This window comes from Euwallacea similis, chromosome 10, assembly GCF_039881205.1.
Source record: "Euwallacea similis isolate ESF13 chromosome 10, ESF131.1, whole genome shotgun sequence".
NCBI classification, from domain to species: domain Eukaryota; kingdom Metazoa; phylum Arthropoda; class Insecta; order Coleoptera; family Curculionidae; genus Euwallacea; species Euwallacea similis.
This window is the reverse complement of record NC_089618.1, coordinates 5,640,137-5,656,917: the sequence shown is the minus strand read 5'-3', so window position 1 is coordinate 5,656,917 and position 16,781 is coordinate 5,640,137. Positions and strand designations below refer to the sequence as shown.

At 37.1% G+C, this 16,781-nt stretch overlaps 4 protein-coding genes across 5 annotated transcripts; 1 reads left to right on the top strand and 3 right to left on the bottom strand.

The window, feature by feature from the left end:
• Positions 1-844: 844 nt before the first annotated feature.
• Positions 845-3,521, bottom strand: LOC136411679 (major facilitator superfamily domain-containing protein 12-like). The gene is made up of 3 exons (XM_066394334.1): positions 3,309-3,521; positions 2,222-2,554; positions 845-2,137 (listed from the first exon to the last, which is right to left on the bottom strand). Exons 2-3 carry the CDS (start codon positions 2,479-2,481, stop codon positions 997-999), a joined length of 1,401 nt encoding a protein of 466 aa, XP_066250431.1. The 5' UTR covers positions 2,482-2,554; positions 3,309-3,521; the 3' UTR covers positions 845-996.
• Positions 3,522-3,855: 334 nt separating this feature from the next.
• Positions 3,856-9,575, bottom strand: LOC136411562 (uncharacterized). 2 transcript variants are annotated; one of them, XM_066394180.1, is made up of 7 exons: positions 9,159-9,575; positions 7,017-7,189; positions 6,661-6,928; positions 6,062-6,227; positions 5,825-6,000; positions 4,946-5,512; positions 3,856-4,889 (listed from the first exon to the last, which is right to left on the bottom strand). In XM_066394180.1, the coding sequence occupies exons 3-7, from the start codon at positions 6,877-6,879 to the stop codon at positions 4,770-4,772; spliced, it is 1,248 nt and encodes a 415-aa protein (XP_066250277.1). In that variant the 5' UTR covers positions 6,880-6,928; positions 7,017-7,189; positions 9,159-9,575; the 3' UTR covers positions 3,856-4,769. The 2 variants fall into 2 exon arrangements, with proteins under 2 accessions (XP_066250277.1, XP_066250279.1); XM_066394182.1 differs by having other exon boundaries at positions 7,032-7,189.
• Positions 9,576-11,047: 1,472 nt separating this feature from the next.
• LOC136411325 (uncharacterized) lies at positions 11,048-13,375 on the top strand. The gene is made up of 4 exons (XM_066393850.1): positions 11,048-11,407; positions 11,470-12,046; positions 12,102-12,461; positions 12,512-13,375. The coding sequence occupies exons 1-4, from the start codon at positions 11,065-11,067 to the stop codon at positions 13,014-13,016; spliced, it is 1,785 nt and encodes a 594-aa protein (XP_066249947.1). The 5' UTR covers positions 11,048-11,064; the 3' UTR covers positions 13,017-13,375.
• A 38-nt stretch (positions 13,376-13,413) lies between these two features.
• Positions 13,414-16,588, bottom strand: Ubc4 (ubiquitin conjugating enzyme 4). Its single transcript, XM_066393887.1, has 5 exons — positions 16,358-16,588; positions 15,719-15,871; positions 14,482-14,564; positions 14,140-14,303; positions 13,414-14,084 (listed from the first exon to the last, which is right to left on the bottom strand). Exons 1-5 carry the CDS (start codon positions 16,418-16,420, stop codon positions 13,948-13,950), a joined length of 600 nt encoding a protein of 199 aa, XP_066249984.1. The 5' UTR covers positions 16,421-16,588; the 3' UTR covers positions 13,414-13,947.
• Positions 16,589-16,781: the final 193 nt, after the last annotated feature.

Here is a 16,781-nt window from a genome sequence, read left to right as displayed (position 1 = left end):
CTAACTCGATTATTAGTTTATTCTATTTCAAGTATCTTGTTTGTCATGCTACTATTCGACTTAATTATCTAAGAATCCATACAAAAAAAACTACACAATACCTTTTGCAAAAGTATTAGTTATAGAGAGAACGATAATAACGATACGATGGTTTCCAAACATTTTGTTTCTGAACAACTTGACATTTCTTATTTTGAAGAGAAATTGATTGAAGAAAAGAAGTCAGAAGTTTTTGAAGAACAATACTAATTTAAAATTTCTTACGGCATTAAATACTTTTTGTTTTTAATTAATATATAATGTAGCAAAAACCACTATTAACCTAAACGTTTTATGTTGGCACTGCAAGGAAATCTACTCTATCAAATTGTCTGGAAACAGTAGAAAAACATACAATTAAGGAACAGCCATACTATTAACGTTAACTTATTACTTCGATGCGTTAAATGTTAACAGTCGGAGACAACTTCGACAATTGTATAATATATCTTTCGCCAAATTGTCCAAAATTCGTAAATTGTATTTAATAGCATGCTTGCGACTAACGTAGGAAACTATTTAAATATTTCTAATAAGTGCATTACTTCAATGATATCGTTACACAACAACTCCATGAAAATCAATTTTAGTTCCGCATTTGGAAATGTGATAAATCCTGCAAATGTCGAATATAAACGAGATGTTAATAAATAATCTTTATTTTCATTTATTTTAACAATTAATAAAAGTTTTATATATCTTACACATTTCTGAAGATAATTACTTAATATTTATTATTTTTCGGATAAGCTATGTAAGTGAAGAAATCATTAAGATTAAATCACATTTTTTAAAGATTTTTATTCTTCTTACTTACATGAAGTATAGGGGCGGTTGGAAAATTGAAAATGCTTGAAGATGCTCTGGTATCCACGAGATACCTTATGTACGACAAAAACAAAACACCTATCACAGAAGGACCATCAAAACGTACCGGGGAAAATATACAAAATTGGACTAATTAATATTCTCGTTAGTACCCTGGTCACTCTCGAAGAGCAGATCCTGTGTCGAATCTCTTACCCTTCGAGGATTCCTCAAAAATATCACAGCCAAGCCTCCGACGAGCACGGCACCTCCACACACCCACGTCAATACATCCCTGTAATACCACGGATCACCCTTCTCTTCGTGCCGACCCTGTATAGCTTCCACCACCATTCCGTTGGCCAACTTATCCACGAAACTCATGACACCGTACACGAATGCTCCGGAATTAGTCCGCGTGCCGATCAGATCTGTGGTGATGCCTAAACTGGACACCAGCACTATAGAACTAGCACTACCGAGCAAACAGGCCACCAGGTAAATCAGATATCGGACATATAAAGTTCCTGTGCCGAAGCGGATGAAAACACAGGCACTGACGCCGAGCACGGTCCCGAAAATGTAGGTGATTTTTCTACCGAACGTCCGATTTATCGAACCTACTACGAAGGAGGTGACCAGGCTGGCAATGTACATTATCAAGGGAACAACGGCCAGGGCGCTCGCCACCATATCTAGAGCTTCGTGCAGGTAAAGGGTAATGAATACTTGAGTCAAATTGATAAAGAGACGAGAGCACATGTAATTCAAAGCAACATGGTACAGTCGCACGTCCGAAAAAAGCTCCTTAAAGTCCGTACGCAATCGTGGCCCTCTGACGTCTTGGATTTCCGAATTTAGATTTTTTTCTTCGATAAATACATGAAATAGAAAAGAACAAATCGTTCCAAAAACCATGACACTAAAAACTATGTGTTGAAATTTTTTTGCATCGGAATAGTTGATCTTGTCGTTGTCGCTACCACCCAGATGCAGCACTGCCCAAGTAACGATGTAAACCAAAACGTTGGCCACGACGGTGAATGCGTATCGCACTGCAGTGAGTTTGGTGCGATCGTGTTCATTTGGGCTTATTTCAGGTATGAGAGACAAATGAGATATCTGCACTGCAGCCCACCCAAATTGAAAAATCGCAATAAATACGGAATAATACAGCATTTGACTGGTTTTAGAGGTATTTTCACATTTAACGCAAGGAGAAAAAATAAAGGGAAAAGTTAGAATTACGCATATAGTGCCGATCATGTGCCAAGCTTTCCTTTTTCCATATCTGAAAAGAAAAAAAACACAATAAAACAAATACGCACCCACACACAAACGTATTATTTCACGACCAGTTAATTGAAGCACTTACCCGCATAGCCAAAAATTATCTCCCTGATCGGAAAAATACCCCACAAATGGGGTGGATAAAGCATCTGCAATTTGACCCACTAACATCAGTGTACCGGCCTGAGTATTTGAGAAATCGAGAACTAAATGCATGAAAACTAGCAAGTAAGTGAACCACATTGAAGCACACACATCATTGAGAATGTGCCCCATGCCGTAAATCAGGTAAATGTGAAGCGGCAGCCGCTGATAGACCTCGGAGTAATCGTAAGGTTCCTCCATATTTCTGATTAACGGCCGACGATGGTCACTGGTATTGAACAAAAAATGGTCACTATTTTGTACTTACAGTCATCTGCAACAAAATACTTAACTTTCAATTGAATTCTAGATTTATGTATATTCACCAAGAAATAGTTCAAGGTGGAAAAAATTTTTAAAAAAGAAAAAAATTCAATTCACTTATTGGCTTACAATTATCCAGTTCGTAATTTTTTATTCCTTCTACTCACTTCTTTTGCTGTATAAACGCTAACAATTCCAAAATGAAATCTTAATTTTCTCACTAACTAATCTTTGAGAAATGTGACTGTTTCCATGTGCTTAATAACAACCAAAAGAAATTCTTTAGACATCGTCACTGTTTGAGTATGCAGCAAAATTGATAAACAATTTAGTAATGATGATAAATCATGAAACAAAATAATGAGTAAGATACATCTGATAGTTTACCTTTTTTTCTTGAGATCATAATACTTCAGAAGAGCCATGATAAAGTGCACAAGACAAAATGATGAAGCACATTTTAAAAATAAACACTTACAAAAGATGTTGAAATTACTTTTATCTCAAATAAATAAAGAGTAGTACTACCTGTTAGGATCTAATCTAAATTAACAGGTAATAAAAACTAAAATCTAATTAGAATATTTGATGTTCAGAAGGATAAAACCAACCCTGACATTAGAGTTCCTAGAAAATTATTGTTTAAGAGTGAATCGGTGTATAAGTTGTTAGCATGTATGCAGAAATAGATAGATTGCTTATGAATTAAGTAATAACATTACAATAGGTAATAAAGAAATGGAATCGTTTATTTGATTACTTACTTCAGCCGTGTAAATCTCAAAAATTCGAAACTTAAACAGTACGTATAAATCCATACGAATGCATGCCTACATTACATGGCACACATACTAGATGCACCTTTGTAGTACTGGACTTCTATTATTTGTAGTATCTTTGAACGTCACAGGCGAACTCGACGTCAGAAATTATCATCTTACTTCAGCTCTTTCACTGGGGTTAAAGACGAATTAATACGACACAAAGTAGCTTAAAAATTAAATTAGAGACCCAGTTTGTCTTATAATAGGTAGTTCCTAGACCTGGCTTTGTTGACTCGATCTTATTTTGTTTGAGAAAGGAAACGTCATCGCGCAGCCCATTTGATGTCATTGGATATGACACGCGATGCTGCCACAGCATCTCGCAATGTTCTCGTTGTTACGAAAATGATCATGCAGCAACGTCGCTTATTTTTAAACCAACAAAGTATTGTCGGTAATCTTTTGGATTTTTATTAATTTAAATTAATAGACGGGTAACATTAACTATGTGAACTTGATTACTTAGCTATTAAATAAATGCCCCTCAAAATGAATTATATATTTTATTATTCGTCCTTAAAAAATAAGTCGACTTTAGTTTGTCCTGTTGGAACTGTCGGTAGGTACATACATATATAAAAAAATGGCCGGGCGCCAAATTATACTAGATCTAACTTTAAAAGCTGACAAGAAATTATACATTAGTTAACGAAAGAAATTTACTTCCGAATAAATGGTTTACGCAATTCTTTCCAAACTTGTGCCATTCATTTTCATTAGAGACGTATAATAAATGGTAATTAATTAATAAAATGTTCTAAATCTTTCTTGCCGCAAGTTGATCTACGTTGGTGCGTGTGGGCTGAAATTTTTTCCCTTATCTCGACTCAAGGAATACCTTCTAAAGTTGCGCCGGAAAACACTGATGGTTTCCAATGTGTTAAAACCGCCCAAGCTCTCGATCAGGCATCTTCTGGATAAGTCACGACACTAAACCATCACCCGAACTAACCTAAAACAATATCGCTTTGAAGTATGTATGTATATTGCACTTTAATTTGATTTCATTTCTAATCACTCCGATTATTTCCTATATAGACAGAGTTATCTTTTATTATATCCTTCATCATATTTTTTTACGAAATTATATGTAGAGAGACGTACAGAAGTCGATAATCGCGCTTAAACTAATCACATTCATTAAGATAACCTGATGAAAAGCCAAAGCTTTCCTGCAGCCTCACTGTTGGGACAGATTTCGTATGTTAAATACATAATATTACATTTTTTATTACGTCCTGAATTAACAGCCTTCAAGGCGACTCTACCCACTACACAGAATCGAACAAAAGAAACCAGTTAAATTCCGAGTTTCCGCCTGACTCTGTATGCGAGATAGTCAAAGCTCGACGCGACAAAAGCACCCCCCTAAAAGCATCCGAAATCCGAATGGGCCCGATCTCAGCTATTCGGCTGATGGTTCTGGTACTGAATTTGTTGTCCGTTGCTGTACTCTATTCCGGCGAACGTGTGCACTTCCATGTGCTGCTGGGGCTGAGCGCTGTTCTCCTGCTGTTGAATCTGACAAATTTTCGAGTTTAGACATAGTTTTTTTTTGGTTTTCGGTTTCATCTCACTTCGATGTTATCAGAATCGTATTTGATGCCCCGCTTGAACCTCCCATAAAGCGAGGAATAAGGCAAATTGTAATGGATGGCCGCTTGGTTGATGGACATGTGGCCGAGCCTCACCGCATCCAGGGCCTCTCCCATCGCGTCCTCCGACCAAGGAGTGGGATTGGACCGGGACAGCTCGATGCCTTCCCTCTTACACCGACCGTAGAGCGTCCCGGTGGGAATCCCAAACTCCGTGGAAGCCTTCTGGACGGATGTTTGGCCTGTGCGAATCGACTCCAGGGCTTTCTCCAAATCGTCAGGAGTCCAAGTGGTGGGGGCCGCGTTGAAGGGTGCGGCAAGTCTTATGCCTTCTCGTCTAGCTATTTTGTACAGGGTACTGCTGGGGATTCCGTAGGCCTTGCTCGCCTTGTTGGCCGATATCGTGCCCGTCCTCAAAGCCTCGAGCGCATTGTTCAAATTCTCCTCCGTCCAGGACTTTGTGGGGCCTTCTTTTTTTGGGGTGTCGATACCCAAGCGATGGGCTCGTTGCCACAACGTCGTCGAGGGTATGCCAAAAGTAGCCGAGGCCTGAATAATTCGTTGTATGGAGTTTGATTCGATTGATATGAAAATGATTAGATCGTTTTCCCCCATCCGGACGGATGAAATGACTCTTGTAAAGAAGGTAAACATTTTAGAAATGGTGCGAATTTCTTCTTCCAAAAATATTATAAAAACGTTTCGAGAAAATAATACCACATTTTTGGGACCTGCTTAGTTAAAGACAAATTTTTAATATAATTTTAGTTCTGAAAACTCAACTGCCATAATCAAGAGTACTTTACAAGGATCGTTTCCCCTTTCCAGGGACACGGGGATACGTAAACGATGGCTTCTTACCTTGGTAAGACTCATGTTGTGGTTCTTCAAGGCGTCCAATGCCATATCCATATCGTCCTGAGTCCACGTTTTCGGACCTCCACCGGCGTGACTCCTGCCTTGCTGGTCGTTGTGGCCGTTGGTTTTCGAACTGCTGTGTAAGTCTCCTCCACTCCCATCGTTGCTGTCGTTCATGTCTAGAAAACGATTTAACAAAACTTAGAACTGAGTGACTTATTGGGCTTAATCTTCAGAGACCCAATCGATTGTTGTGGATCAGGGCAGGTGGCGTGTACTCCGAAGACATGAGACCGGTATGATGGATATCGTCTGGAGAGCCCATTGATGAATGATCGCCACTCATGTGCGACTCCATTTCCAAGAGACTATCTTGGTCAAATGTGCGGAGAGTTTCGAATTTGACCTATGAAACATCACATGAATTTCTGAACAAAGTAGGAACACGTTTTTTTTCCTTTAGTGGCTGCTTATAAAAATTGAAATTGCAAAAGTCCTGGATTCGACCTGTCTGCTGAAGCAACTTTATGGAGATCGTAAAGAAGCAAGCAAAAAGGAAAAAAAATTAAAACATCGTTTTTTGTGAAAGACCACTAATAAAGCAGACACATTTAGGTACCGACGGATACTGATTTTACTGGTTATTGTCTAAAAATGAGTTTTTTTCCATGTATTTCATACATTAACTTTGACTAAAGTTTCAAAACTAAATCTCATTTTTGTTTAGTTTCTCTTAAAATATATTATCGCAGAGCTTCTACGAAAATAATCTACCGAGTAAAGTTACCATTTACGTTGATTTAGATGCCCTTAGGAGTTTTAAGAATAGTAAGACTTACGTCGACTTCTTTCTTGATTTCCACGGCGCTGCCGTATTTGGTGGTGGCATCCGAAAGATCTGTACGGTGGATGATGGGCAGCATGGCGGAAGAATGGTCGGCCATGTCCAAGTGACCTACGGGGATGGCAGAGGGAGCGGGCGGCTCCGGGGGAAAGTCGTCGGGACTGTCGAAGGGCGAAAACGCGGCCTGACCCGCCAAGAGGCCATGACTGGTCATGGTAAAACTCTCTTAAAATCTGCTTAAAGGAGTTTTCTTACCAACATCACTAAAATAATTTTAAATAATTAAATTAAATATTGATTAAATTTGAAACTATAAAAATATTAATGCAATATAAGAAATCCATTAGTTACCTGTTAATTATTTACCTAGAATTAACATGGCACTATAAATCTATAACTAATGATGATTATTGTCTGAGGGGGTGTGAGGTAAGCAGGGTGTTGAAGGTAGATATAATTCAACCCGGCAGGCAGCCTCAAATACATATGAAAAGATATTTTGAAGCCATCGATTGTTGTTGATTCTGGAAAGAAAACGAACGTTTATTTTTAATTGAATAGGAGAGATTTATTTTTATCATATTTTATTAATTTTTTTACATATACCTTCATTTAATTTTTGTATATTTATCTTATTTTTATCAGAATTTATTCTTATAACTTCCCACGACACGATTTGTTCTTAAAAGAACCAGTATATACGTATAGTCCCGCTCATGTGCTAAACAATTTTATTAAGGGGTTCTCATTATCAAATCAAATCGAGTATCTTTATGCCGTGCAGTAATGAAAAAGCATAAATCAGCCCTGTCGGTTACACAACAACTCCAGGCGGCGCTCAGGGACCGGGATATATGGACCCCACCCCCCTCCCCGGAGAGGGGGCGACTCTGGGGGCACGCAACCGGGCGATTCTGGAGGGAAAGTGAAGCTGGGCTGGACCAATCAATACCGGGGTTCAAGGACACAAGACTTTCCGACCACGGCACCGTTGTTGCCACGAATTTCTCAAGTTCTGCATTACGAGGAGCGGTGATTTGCTAGAATACCAACTTTTACACTCTTTGCGATACCAACTGGAGGGTTTGGCAACGCCGAGCCAACGGTTCTCAATGGCAGGTACTTTTATTGTGTGTGAAGTTGCGATTCAAGGCCAACGAGGGTACCACTCGAACCCAGACAACAATAAAAGTGCTACTAAAGCACCACGCATTTATGATACCTGCTGCATCGGGTCACCGAGGGAGATCTTACACCCTGACCGAGTGATTTCGATAGATCGCTTTTCACCCAGTTCTCACCGCGTCTTTGGGTTTTGTTTTGCTCCTTCCTACATCCGATTCTCCTTCCTCCATTTATCCTTAGAGCTTGTTTGAGAAGTTGTGGCATGTGCCAGCGCACACTACTTTTACTATCGCTTTATGACTCTCAGTAGTAGAAATCGAATTTAAATTGTTGTAGATGTGAGAGAGACAGAGAGAACGAGAGAGAAACACAGAGAAATGGGGAGAGAGAGAGAGAGAGAGAGAGAGGGAGAGAGAGAGAGAGAAGGGTGGGGGAAAGAACCCTGAAGAAAGAAAAATGCACATTAGGGGAGATTTCACATTTTTTAAATAAATACGGCAGAAAATCACCTTTAGCGGTTGAGTTTTACATTTTTTAATTTTTTTTTTCACCTTTCGTAAACACCACATCTACGAGATGCTCCCGTGCTTCTCATAGATATACGATGCACGCTTATTGCGTACGTTTATCTACCTTACGAATGATAAAATTTGATGATACATTTTAAAGAAAAGTCGTTTATGTGTCTTTCAACTTGGCTATTAAAAAAAATGAAAATATAAAAAAATACGTTCCCGGATTCAACGGAGTACTTTGATTATCGCGGTTATAAATAAGCGAGCGTTTTGGTGATTTCTTAGATTGTTCCAAAAAATCTTTATAGTAAAACAATGTTTCCGTGCAAGTAGGGCTTTTAATACATATTACATTTTTGAATAAATACAAAGGCAAAAAACCAGTTTTAGATCTTCAGTTTCAGTTATTTTCATTTTTACTTTTTTTTACAATTTCTTTCAACACCAAGTTTCTGAAACGTTTGATAAACTGAAATAATTTAAAATGAAAATAATTGATATTTTTTAACTTTACAGAAAAAAGACGACGTTTAGTTATCGGTTACCTTAACGGCAGAATAATGTTATACATAGGTATTATTCACTCACTAAAATGTATTCTCAAAGTAGTTATTTCAAGTCCCAAAAACATCAATTTACTCAATGTATTGATAATTTGCTTTAAGTTTAGAGTGTTTAAGTGAGTTTCTTTATTAAAATTTTTTTTACTTCTTCCAGGAAATAAATTTTCTATTCATTTAATTCCCTCGAGTTCTTACTTTTCTGAACTAATTTTTCACGACCTTTGTGACCCCTTTCTCTCCCCCCACGTCCCCCGTATAGGGGGCAAATAAGAAACAGTATTCAAACTTACTCAGAAGTTGATTTATATCCTAATTTTGGCACACTTGTCACACATAAGAGCGGTGAGAGCCTACTGGAGCGCGGGGGGAATACCGACGAGGGGGATAGAGATGCTGCGCTCCCCAAAGTGATAGATCGGCGGTCGAAGGGGGCCGAAGAGACGACGCGCACGCACTGTGAAAGCTGCGACTCGCTTTTAATTGGGACCTTTTTGCAGACGAGGTCTGCCTCTGCCTCTCGGCTTATGGGGGCCACGTTGCCGATTTTAGGCTCAGTTTTGTCTTTAGGGATTCGCATGGCGCCAATGCATGAGGGGCCTTATTGTAAAGTTATCGCTTTCTCTACTTTTGCAAATCTTCCGCTTCGGTCTTGACCTACACATACTTCATCCATAAAATCTGTTTTATTGTTGTTTATTGTTTTTTTTATTTTGGGTCTTCTATCATCTTTCTTCGTTTCCGAGAAATGAACTTTTATCTAACCTCTTGAGATTTGACGATTTTTGCCAATTTCCTGACATGCGCATAAACGGGAATGGCTAAAAAAATTAATATTTCATTTTTAGTGGTGTTGTTTCATATTCTTATTTTTTTTTACTTTATTCAAATCAAAACGATTTGAAGATATTTTTTTAAAGAAAAATAATTTCTGTGCTTTTTAATTGAGTCAGTTTCTGTCAATCCCTAGTCCGAATCCGGACTACAGGCAGGGGACTAATTATTAGGGTTATACTGTATATGTAAATTAGGAACCAAAAAAAAAATTAAAATAATAAATATTTAATTTGTGTTTGGGATAAACATGGTTTTTTGGAATTCTGTTAAATTTTTTTATAATTTCGACGGGTCAGCAGTATTGTTTATTTACTAAAGTTACATAAAAGGGACCTAATTAGACGTTCCGCGCCTCATATATTGATGGAGGAGAGGAGCCCATCTGCTGACGGCATCTCGACCCGGCCAGCCCTGCGATAAAAATCAATTGCCTTCAGGGTTTCCGCACTATCGCTAATAGTGTACGTTTAATTGTACTAAATTTTATGCTGTCTCTATCGAATCTCAAAGGTACAAACCTTTATTTTTGTCCTAAATTTAGTACAATATTTATTTCGTGCAGCACGGCTTTATAAACGGTTTCTTAACAGTCTGGTGCTTATTTGGCTTGTGACAGAAACTCAGTAAACTGAAGTACTGAGGCCTACATTTGCAGGATTGCTAGTATTATTTGCTTTAAATGATTAATTATTAATATGAAAAATTGAAAGACAAAATTTAATTGAAATCACGCCTTTATCTACTTGGGAATTGAGATGAAAATTTTAGAATTTAGAAATATTTTATACGCTACGAAATTCGACAAAAGCTATTGGTTCCAAAACTAGTTAAGATTTTTTTTTAAATTAGCTTCCGCTGTCGACACGATTTTTAGGATCTCCCAATCTGATATACTTTGGTTAAATGATATCATAAAAACAAAAATTTATTTTCTAAAAACCTAGAAAAATAAATAGAAAACAATATTTTGAATTTTTTCTTGCTCGTATCATTAATCATTAATTAAATATTGGAGCAACGAAATCAGCAAATATTTTTGAAAGCTCTAATTAAGCATCTCGTGACGTCATGGGCACAATTTGATATGGCATGTTGTCATCACTGGATGGTTTATTTTATCATTGGGTAATCGAATATCTATGATGAAAGTCAAAAATAATCATGGTGGTTTCCGTTATTTTTTTACGAATATTGTTAATTATTGAGTTTTACAGTATTACCGATCCACGTTTTTCGTTCACATTTGTAAACGTGATTGTTGTGATGGCTGCAACCTTAAATAGATTGTCCACTGTCATACAAAAGAGTAAACAAACTACTAACCTTAGATTTTGTATTGGCATTTTCTGATAGTTTCCGTGAATGTATTCGAACCAAAAAGCCATGAAAAATCGCAACAGATACAACAAATACACTCTTCAAACGAATTGCCGCATATGTCTTACCCAAGGAATTAACAAGAGTATATCTCTAAAACAGTCCCTGAAATGTGAAAGCTCCAAGCCTCTGATTTATGAAGCGATAGAGTTTATCACAAATGAAAAAGTGCCTTTGTCTTGTAATTATCCAGGTGCATTATGCGGTATGTGCTATGAGTTATTGAAGATTGCTTACGACTTAATTGTCCAGTATCGCAACTCACAAGAAGTTTTGCAGGAAGAACTAGAGGCATCCAAAGAAGATGTAGTGATTTCATATGTAAAAGGTACAATTTGATATTTTTGGGCTTTGCATTCTACTAAACCTTAATTTTTTTTTTTTTACTAGAAAAACACCTAAAGGAAGTGCCTTTACCTGCTATTTCTACACCTATAGCTACTGTCGAGATAGTGGCAGGAGAGCAACGATTCAGTATTCAAGATTTGCTCATAATAGAAGATAAAAAAAAGCATCAGACCAGTTGGTTTGAGGGTTTTTTAAATAATTTGGGTACCTCAGTATCAGCCTTTTTTGTCAGTAAAAACTATAAAACGCCAAAACTAATGGTCGATCCACCATCTGTGGTCCTCAAAAAAGTAGCATCTGATCAAACAAAATTTGACAGTATTACCAAAAATATCCTAACAAGCGTTATGCCTTTTGAGGAGACTATTTCAGAGCAAGCTGATGAAGTGATTATTGATGACTTAATTAAGATGGATACTGCTCCTTTTATGATTCCCACCACATTAGAAGATACTAAGGATATTGATAATGATGCAATCAAATTAGCCATGAAAATGAAATACCGCTGTCCCTACTGCAAAAAACCAATGTGCTCACAAACAAGAGCTAAAATTCACAGTGCCCGATGTAGGCAAAACACTATTAATGTCACTTGTCACGTCTGTCAGACCAAATTTCGGTAATTGGAGGAGGTCTTATTAATTAATATTGGAGTAAATTTTTTTTTTAAACAGAAATCGAAAGAGCTTGATAAAACACATCAACCGAACTCACTTGCTGAACCTGCCTAATAGCTGCACCACTATAGAGGTTCCTTACAGATGTCAAATCTGTCACAAAGTTTCACATTCCTCTAGTGCTCTATCATATCATATGGTGAAACATGGTGATAGAAAATATCAGTGTGAAGAATGCGGCAAGCAGTTCTTCACCAGCACTCACTTGAAAAGTCACATGCAAAGTCACCAAAAGGGGACCGCCATTGTGATTTGCCCCGTTTGCGGCAAGACCTTTCACTATCAGAATGCATTGCATTATCACATGAAAATACACCAAAAGCAAAGAGATATTCAGTGCAGTTATTGTCCGAGGAGGTATATGTTGTCTGTTTTTTAAAGAGTATTTAATGCACATTTTGTCTTAGATTCTATGCAAGAACGTCAGCAAGACGTCACGAACTAACTCATACTGGCTTACGTCCTTATACATGCAAATACTGCGACAAAGCATTCCGTTCCGTGGGAGAAGTCAGAAAGCACGAATATCTGCACACGGGAGAGCGGCCCTATCGCTGCAACTACTGTGAAATGGCTTTTACTGAAACTTACAACTTGAAGGTGCATTTAACAACCCATGCCGGAGAGTTTCGGTGCGCCCATTGTTACCGTGGTTTCGTGGAAATGGAGGTCTTGGCCTTTCATATGAAGCATAAACATCAGCTTGAAGAAAGTGTGCTTGTGGTAAAGGAGGAGGAAGCAAAAGGCGAGGAGCAACAAGTCGCTACGGAAATTCCAGCTGTCGAGGAAGAAGTTGAGCAAGTTTATTTTGACACGGAACAATTAGGGGATTACTACGTTAATGATAAGTATTGTTTTGACGGGAATGGAGACGCGGTGATTTTAGACACTTTCGATGAGCTGATGGAATGAAGAATGCGTTAAGACTTTGATTAGAGGGGATTCTCCTTCTAATACATAAAATTGAGAAGGATCCGCCAATTTTTTCCGAACTTCTTGAGTTTTTCTTTGTTTATATTTTTTTAATATAAAATCTACGAATGTGATGTTATATATATTTTTTTAAGAATTGATACTATATTATAGAGAGCAAAATGACGAAAACTTCTCGACATTGCCCGAAGCTTCAATGACGGTGCCTATTTCTTTTAATCTACTACCAATTTTTTTCAAAAATATTTAAGTTCAAAAGATCGTAACTTTTGAATAAAAAAATATTTACAAATATTTTTTATGCAAAAGCAATTGTAGGACATTTTGGAATGTCGACTGTAGCTTTCAAGTCGAGAACAGTACAAACCATTTCAAATGCGTTCTTCAAAAGTTTTATTTACCAAATATCATAGTGGATAAGTATCACTGTGAGAATCCAAATAAATTTCAACAACTATTGGTTTTGTTTTCTCACGTCAATAATGCTAAGAAAACATTAGCTATACAACACCGGGCTTATAATAATAACATACATGCTGAAATCAACATCCTGGAAGGTATAAGCAGCTTTATATACATAAAAAAAGGGGGACGCAAGTGGAACCAAAAATTTTAATTTCTTGTAAATGTTTGCAAATCCAAAACAAAAAAAAAACACATACTCACTTAACACATCCAAAACCTCCCCTGTATTTAAATATATGAACAAAATAAATGATGAATTAGTAATGAACTTTTTTTTTATTTCTTGTTATTGGTTCAAGCAGTGTTATTTTAACCTTTTTCCAGGGAAGGGAACGGGGATGTGTAACTCAATCCGACCATTCTTATAAAACAATAAATATTCTGACGCCCCTGGGAGTCCAAAACAATAAACTACATTCGAACAGTAATAATAATTGGAAATTCACTAACTAAACAGCTGTTCAGTGGCTCTTTCTAGGTCCCAGTTGTATGAAGACAATGCCACTCTCGCTTGGTGCTCCTCAATGCCCATGTCCATCAGACGCTTTATCTTCTCATCACATTCCGGATTGACCTTCGGACCTGTTGGTCATAGTTTTAGCACTCCCAAAAAGTTCGCTTTCTACCGTTTTTTTACCTCCTGCATACGCGTTAGTCCAATGCCTGGCGGTTAATCTAAACATTTCTAGGTTTTCCTTGTACTGTCTAGCCACGACGGCGTCTTGCGGATCGTCCGGTTCCGCCGCTGACAAGAGGGCTTGTAAAGACAGTAGGACAGTCCTAAGGGTCATGGCAGCCGCCCTAATTGGCTCTCAATAATGTAGCTACCTACCGTAGCGGTCCATTTATTAAATGGGCCTAGTCAGCCTTGGAAATTTGACTTTTGGCATTTCATATTGACGAAGATTTCTAGGCTATCGAGGTCCCTTTAATTTGTGGACAGCAAATATATGTGTGGTAAACTATAGATAGCACTTACCATTGATCTTTTAAAATGTCTAAGCAAATGGCTCCTGTTACCGACGAAATATTTGGGTGCCAGATTTTTGTTATAAAACGGACCTAAAATATGATGTGTGTTGTTGTGTACAGGGTTACTTCTTATACGGAGGGGGAGGGGGGTCCCTTTTAAATGCGTTCGATACTGCTATTATCCAAAACATTTAATCGATATTGTCACTCTCATCGTTTCGGAGATGCCAATACTGAACGCGCTTAAAAAGAGACATCCTGTATTTTACCGGGGGTCTGCAATAGTTTACGATTTTAGGATTTTGCCTGAATCTGCTAAAGAAATATACAAATAAATGTCATAAAATGACACAAATGACACCAACCTTTTTCACATTTTTTTGATTTGCCTTTAAATTCTAAGCTGCTTTCTCTCAACTTGTGATTGCTGATCAAAACGCAGTTTCAAGATCAAAATACAGTTTCAGTTCCTGAAAATCCATCAATAAAATCAGAAATTTTCCAATTTACTACTCAAAAATAAGAAGCGTACAGAGCGGAGGTGTGTAGAAAAAAGAGGTGTGAATTATTTCCCAAATTTCCACATTTAATTTTAAAAATGTTATTTAAATTTAAAGATGGCCCTTTTTCTTTCTTGGGACTTTCTAGAGACATGGCCACATAAGCCGTTTAAGTTATTGATAAAAATTTATATTATTAGGGCTAACTGATCAAATGAAAGACCGAGGAAATTTGGTATATTTATTAGTGACTGTCAAAGAACAGACCCCCAGCAACGTAAAAGTGACCAAAATATATGATAATGGTTTTATTATCAATTGTCGCACCCCAATAGTTAGCCCCATTTTTAACCTTTCAAGCCGGCGATTTCAAATATCTAATTTTTGACATATATCAAAGTCATCATCAAAACAACAACATAATCTGTCATAATAAACTTAAGAATGGGGTGAACAGCAGACCATGAACTATTAAGCCTTGATCCAGCCATTTGTCAAACATCTGATATGTGATAATAGGTAACAAACAAACTTATTAACACCTATTTCAAATTTTGTTTTTAAGGATCACTGTTAATTTGCAGGCTCAAGAAAAAATATAAACAGAAACCCTCTACACTCTTGTTATGACCAACAATAAGTTATATCAACTAATTAAAGGCAAATTTCCTTTCCAGTCAAATTGTTAAAAGATAATTAAAATCTGAAGACATTTTTTCTGGCAGTGATTGAAAGTTTACCAACCTTGGGAGGATTAAAGGGATATGTCTCAGGTACTTTGATTTCCAAAATAAAATTGCCCCCCTCATATGCAGTATCAGGGGGGCCAGCAATTTCTCCTCGCAGCTCTGTGTAGTTGCTATCAATCAACTCCAACTTTACAGCACATCTTGCCACCTATAAAAAACAACTCAATTAGTTTAATTCCAACTCAATGATTATTTATATATTCATTAATTGTTCCTTTTTTAAATGGTTAGATGGAAATGAAATGATTGAACTGAATGATTTATTTGGGAACCTTATAGTGATCTCCACAGTTTAAAAAATGCTAACATAGGAGGAATCAAAGGAGTCTCAACATGGTCCAAAAAAAGCCCTGGCAAAGTGTTTGTCACACAAAAACCACCATTGTCAATTCGTTAACACGTCAAGAGTATTGTATAACGAACTCTAGATAACCCCTTGTAAGATCCAGTGTGAATAACAATCAATTGAGGGCAACTACCAGTAATTAGTCACTGTACTCCCCCACAGGAACAACATGCTGACAAGTGTTTTAATCCAAACAACGCCGAATTAGAATGAACAGATAAGTGAACCCTTTATGATATATAAGAAATTAAATAACGGATTAAAAAATTATTTTCAAAAACCACGCACCTCTTCGCTTTTGATCACCTCTTTGAATTCGCGTTTTATTCTTTGAATTGCTATGTTTGCCATTATTTCACTCGACCTGGAGGCTTCAAATCAAATAATGCAGCATTACAGGGTCACGGTAATGGATCGGAGTTTGTTTCTCTTAACTACGGCGCTTCGAAGAATTTTTTTTTCAATTTAAAATTTTCTTGTTGCTATTTCTATTTCCCAAAATAAAAGTGGACAATTGAAAAAAGTCAAGAAAGGTCCGCGCACTGTCATACATTCAAATGACATACCAAGTGCGTCGTTTGTCATCTGTCAATATTGTCGGAACTGTTCGACTGATTCTTGTTTGACGATTTTTTCCTTATCGCAAATTTGAATTTTAATGCAAGTGAATTTTTTAATATTTATTTAACTTCCAGGTGTGATAAATAGAGGA

Bases quoted from the DNA above. Each gene is read 5' to 3' on its own strand.
- LOC136411679 (XM_066394334.1), bottom strand. From the start codon at position 2,481: ATGGAGGAACCTTACGATTACTCCGAGGTCTATCAGCGGCTGCCGCTT. The intron at 2,138-2,221 runs GTAAGTGCTTCA...TTTTCTTTTCAG, and splicing joins GATAATTTTTGGCTATGCGG to ATATGGAAAAAGGAAAGCTT.
- LOC136411562 (XM_066394180.1), bottom strand. From the start codon at position 6,879: ATGACCAGTCATGGCCTCTTGGCGGGTCAGGCCGCGTTTTCGCCCTTC. The intron at 6,001-6,061 runs GTCTCTGAAGAT...ATCGTTTTCTAG, and splicing joins GATCCACAACAATCGATTGG to ACATGAACGACAGCAACGAT. The intron at 4,890-4,945 runs GTGAGATGAAAC...AAAATTTGTCAG, and splicing joins ACGATTCTGATAACATCGAA to ATTCAACAGCAGGAGAACAG.
- LOC136411325 (XM_066393850.1), top strand. From the start codon at position 11,065: ATGTATTCGAACCAAAAAGCCATGAAAAATCGCAACAGATACAACAAA. The intron at 12,047-12,101 runs GTAATTGGAGGA...TTTTTTAAACAG, and splicing joins GTCTGTCAGACCAAATTTCG to AAATCGAAAGAGCTTGATAA. The intron at 12,462-12,511 runs GTATATGTTGTC...ATTTTGTCTTAG, and splicing joins TGCAGTTATTGTCCGAGGAG to ATTCTATGCAAGAACGTCAG.
- Ubc4 (XM_066393887.1), bottom strand. From the start codon at position 16,420: ATGGCAAACATAGCAATTCAAAGAATAAAACGCGAATTCAAAGAGGTG. The intron at 15,872-16,357 runs GTGCGTGGTTTT...TGTTTTTTATAG, and splicing joins AGGTGATCAAAAGCGAAGAG to GTGGCAAGATGTGCTGTAAA. The intron at 14,085-14,139 runs GTAAAAAAACGG...TATGACCAACAG, and splicing joins GACTAACGCGTATGCAGGAG to GTCCGAAGGTCAATCCGGAA.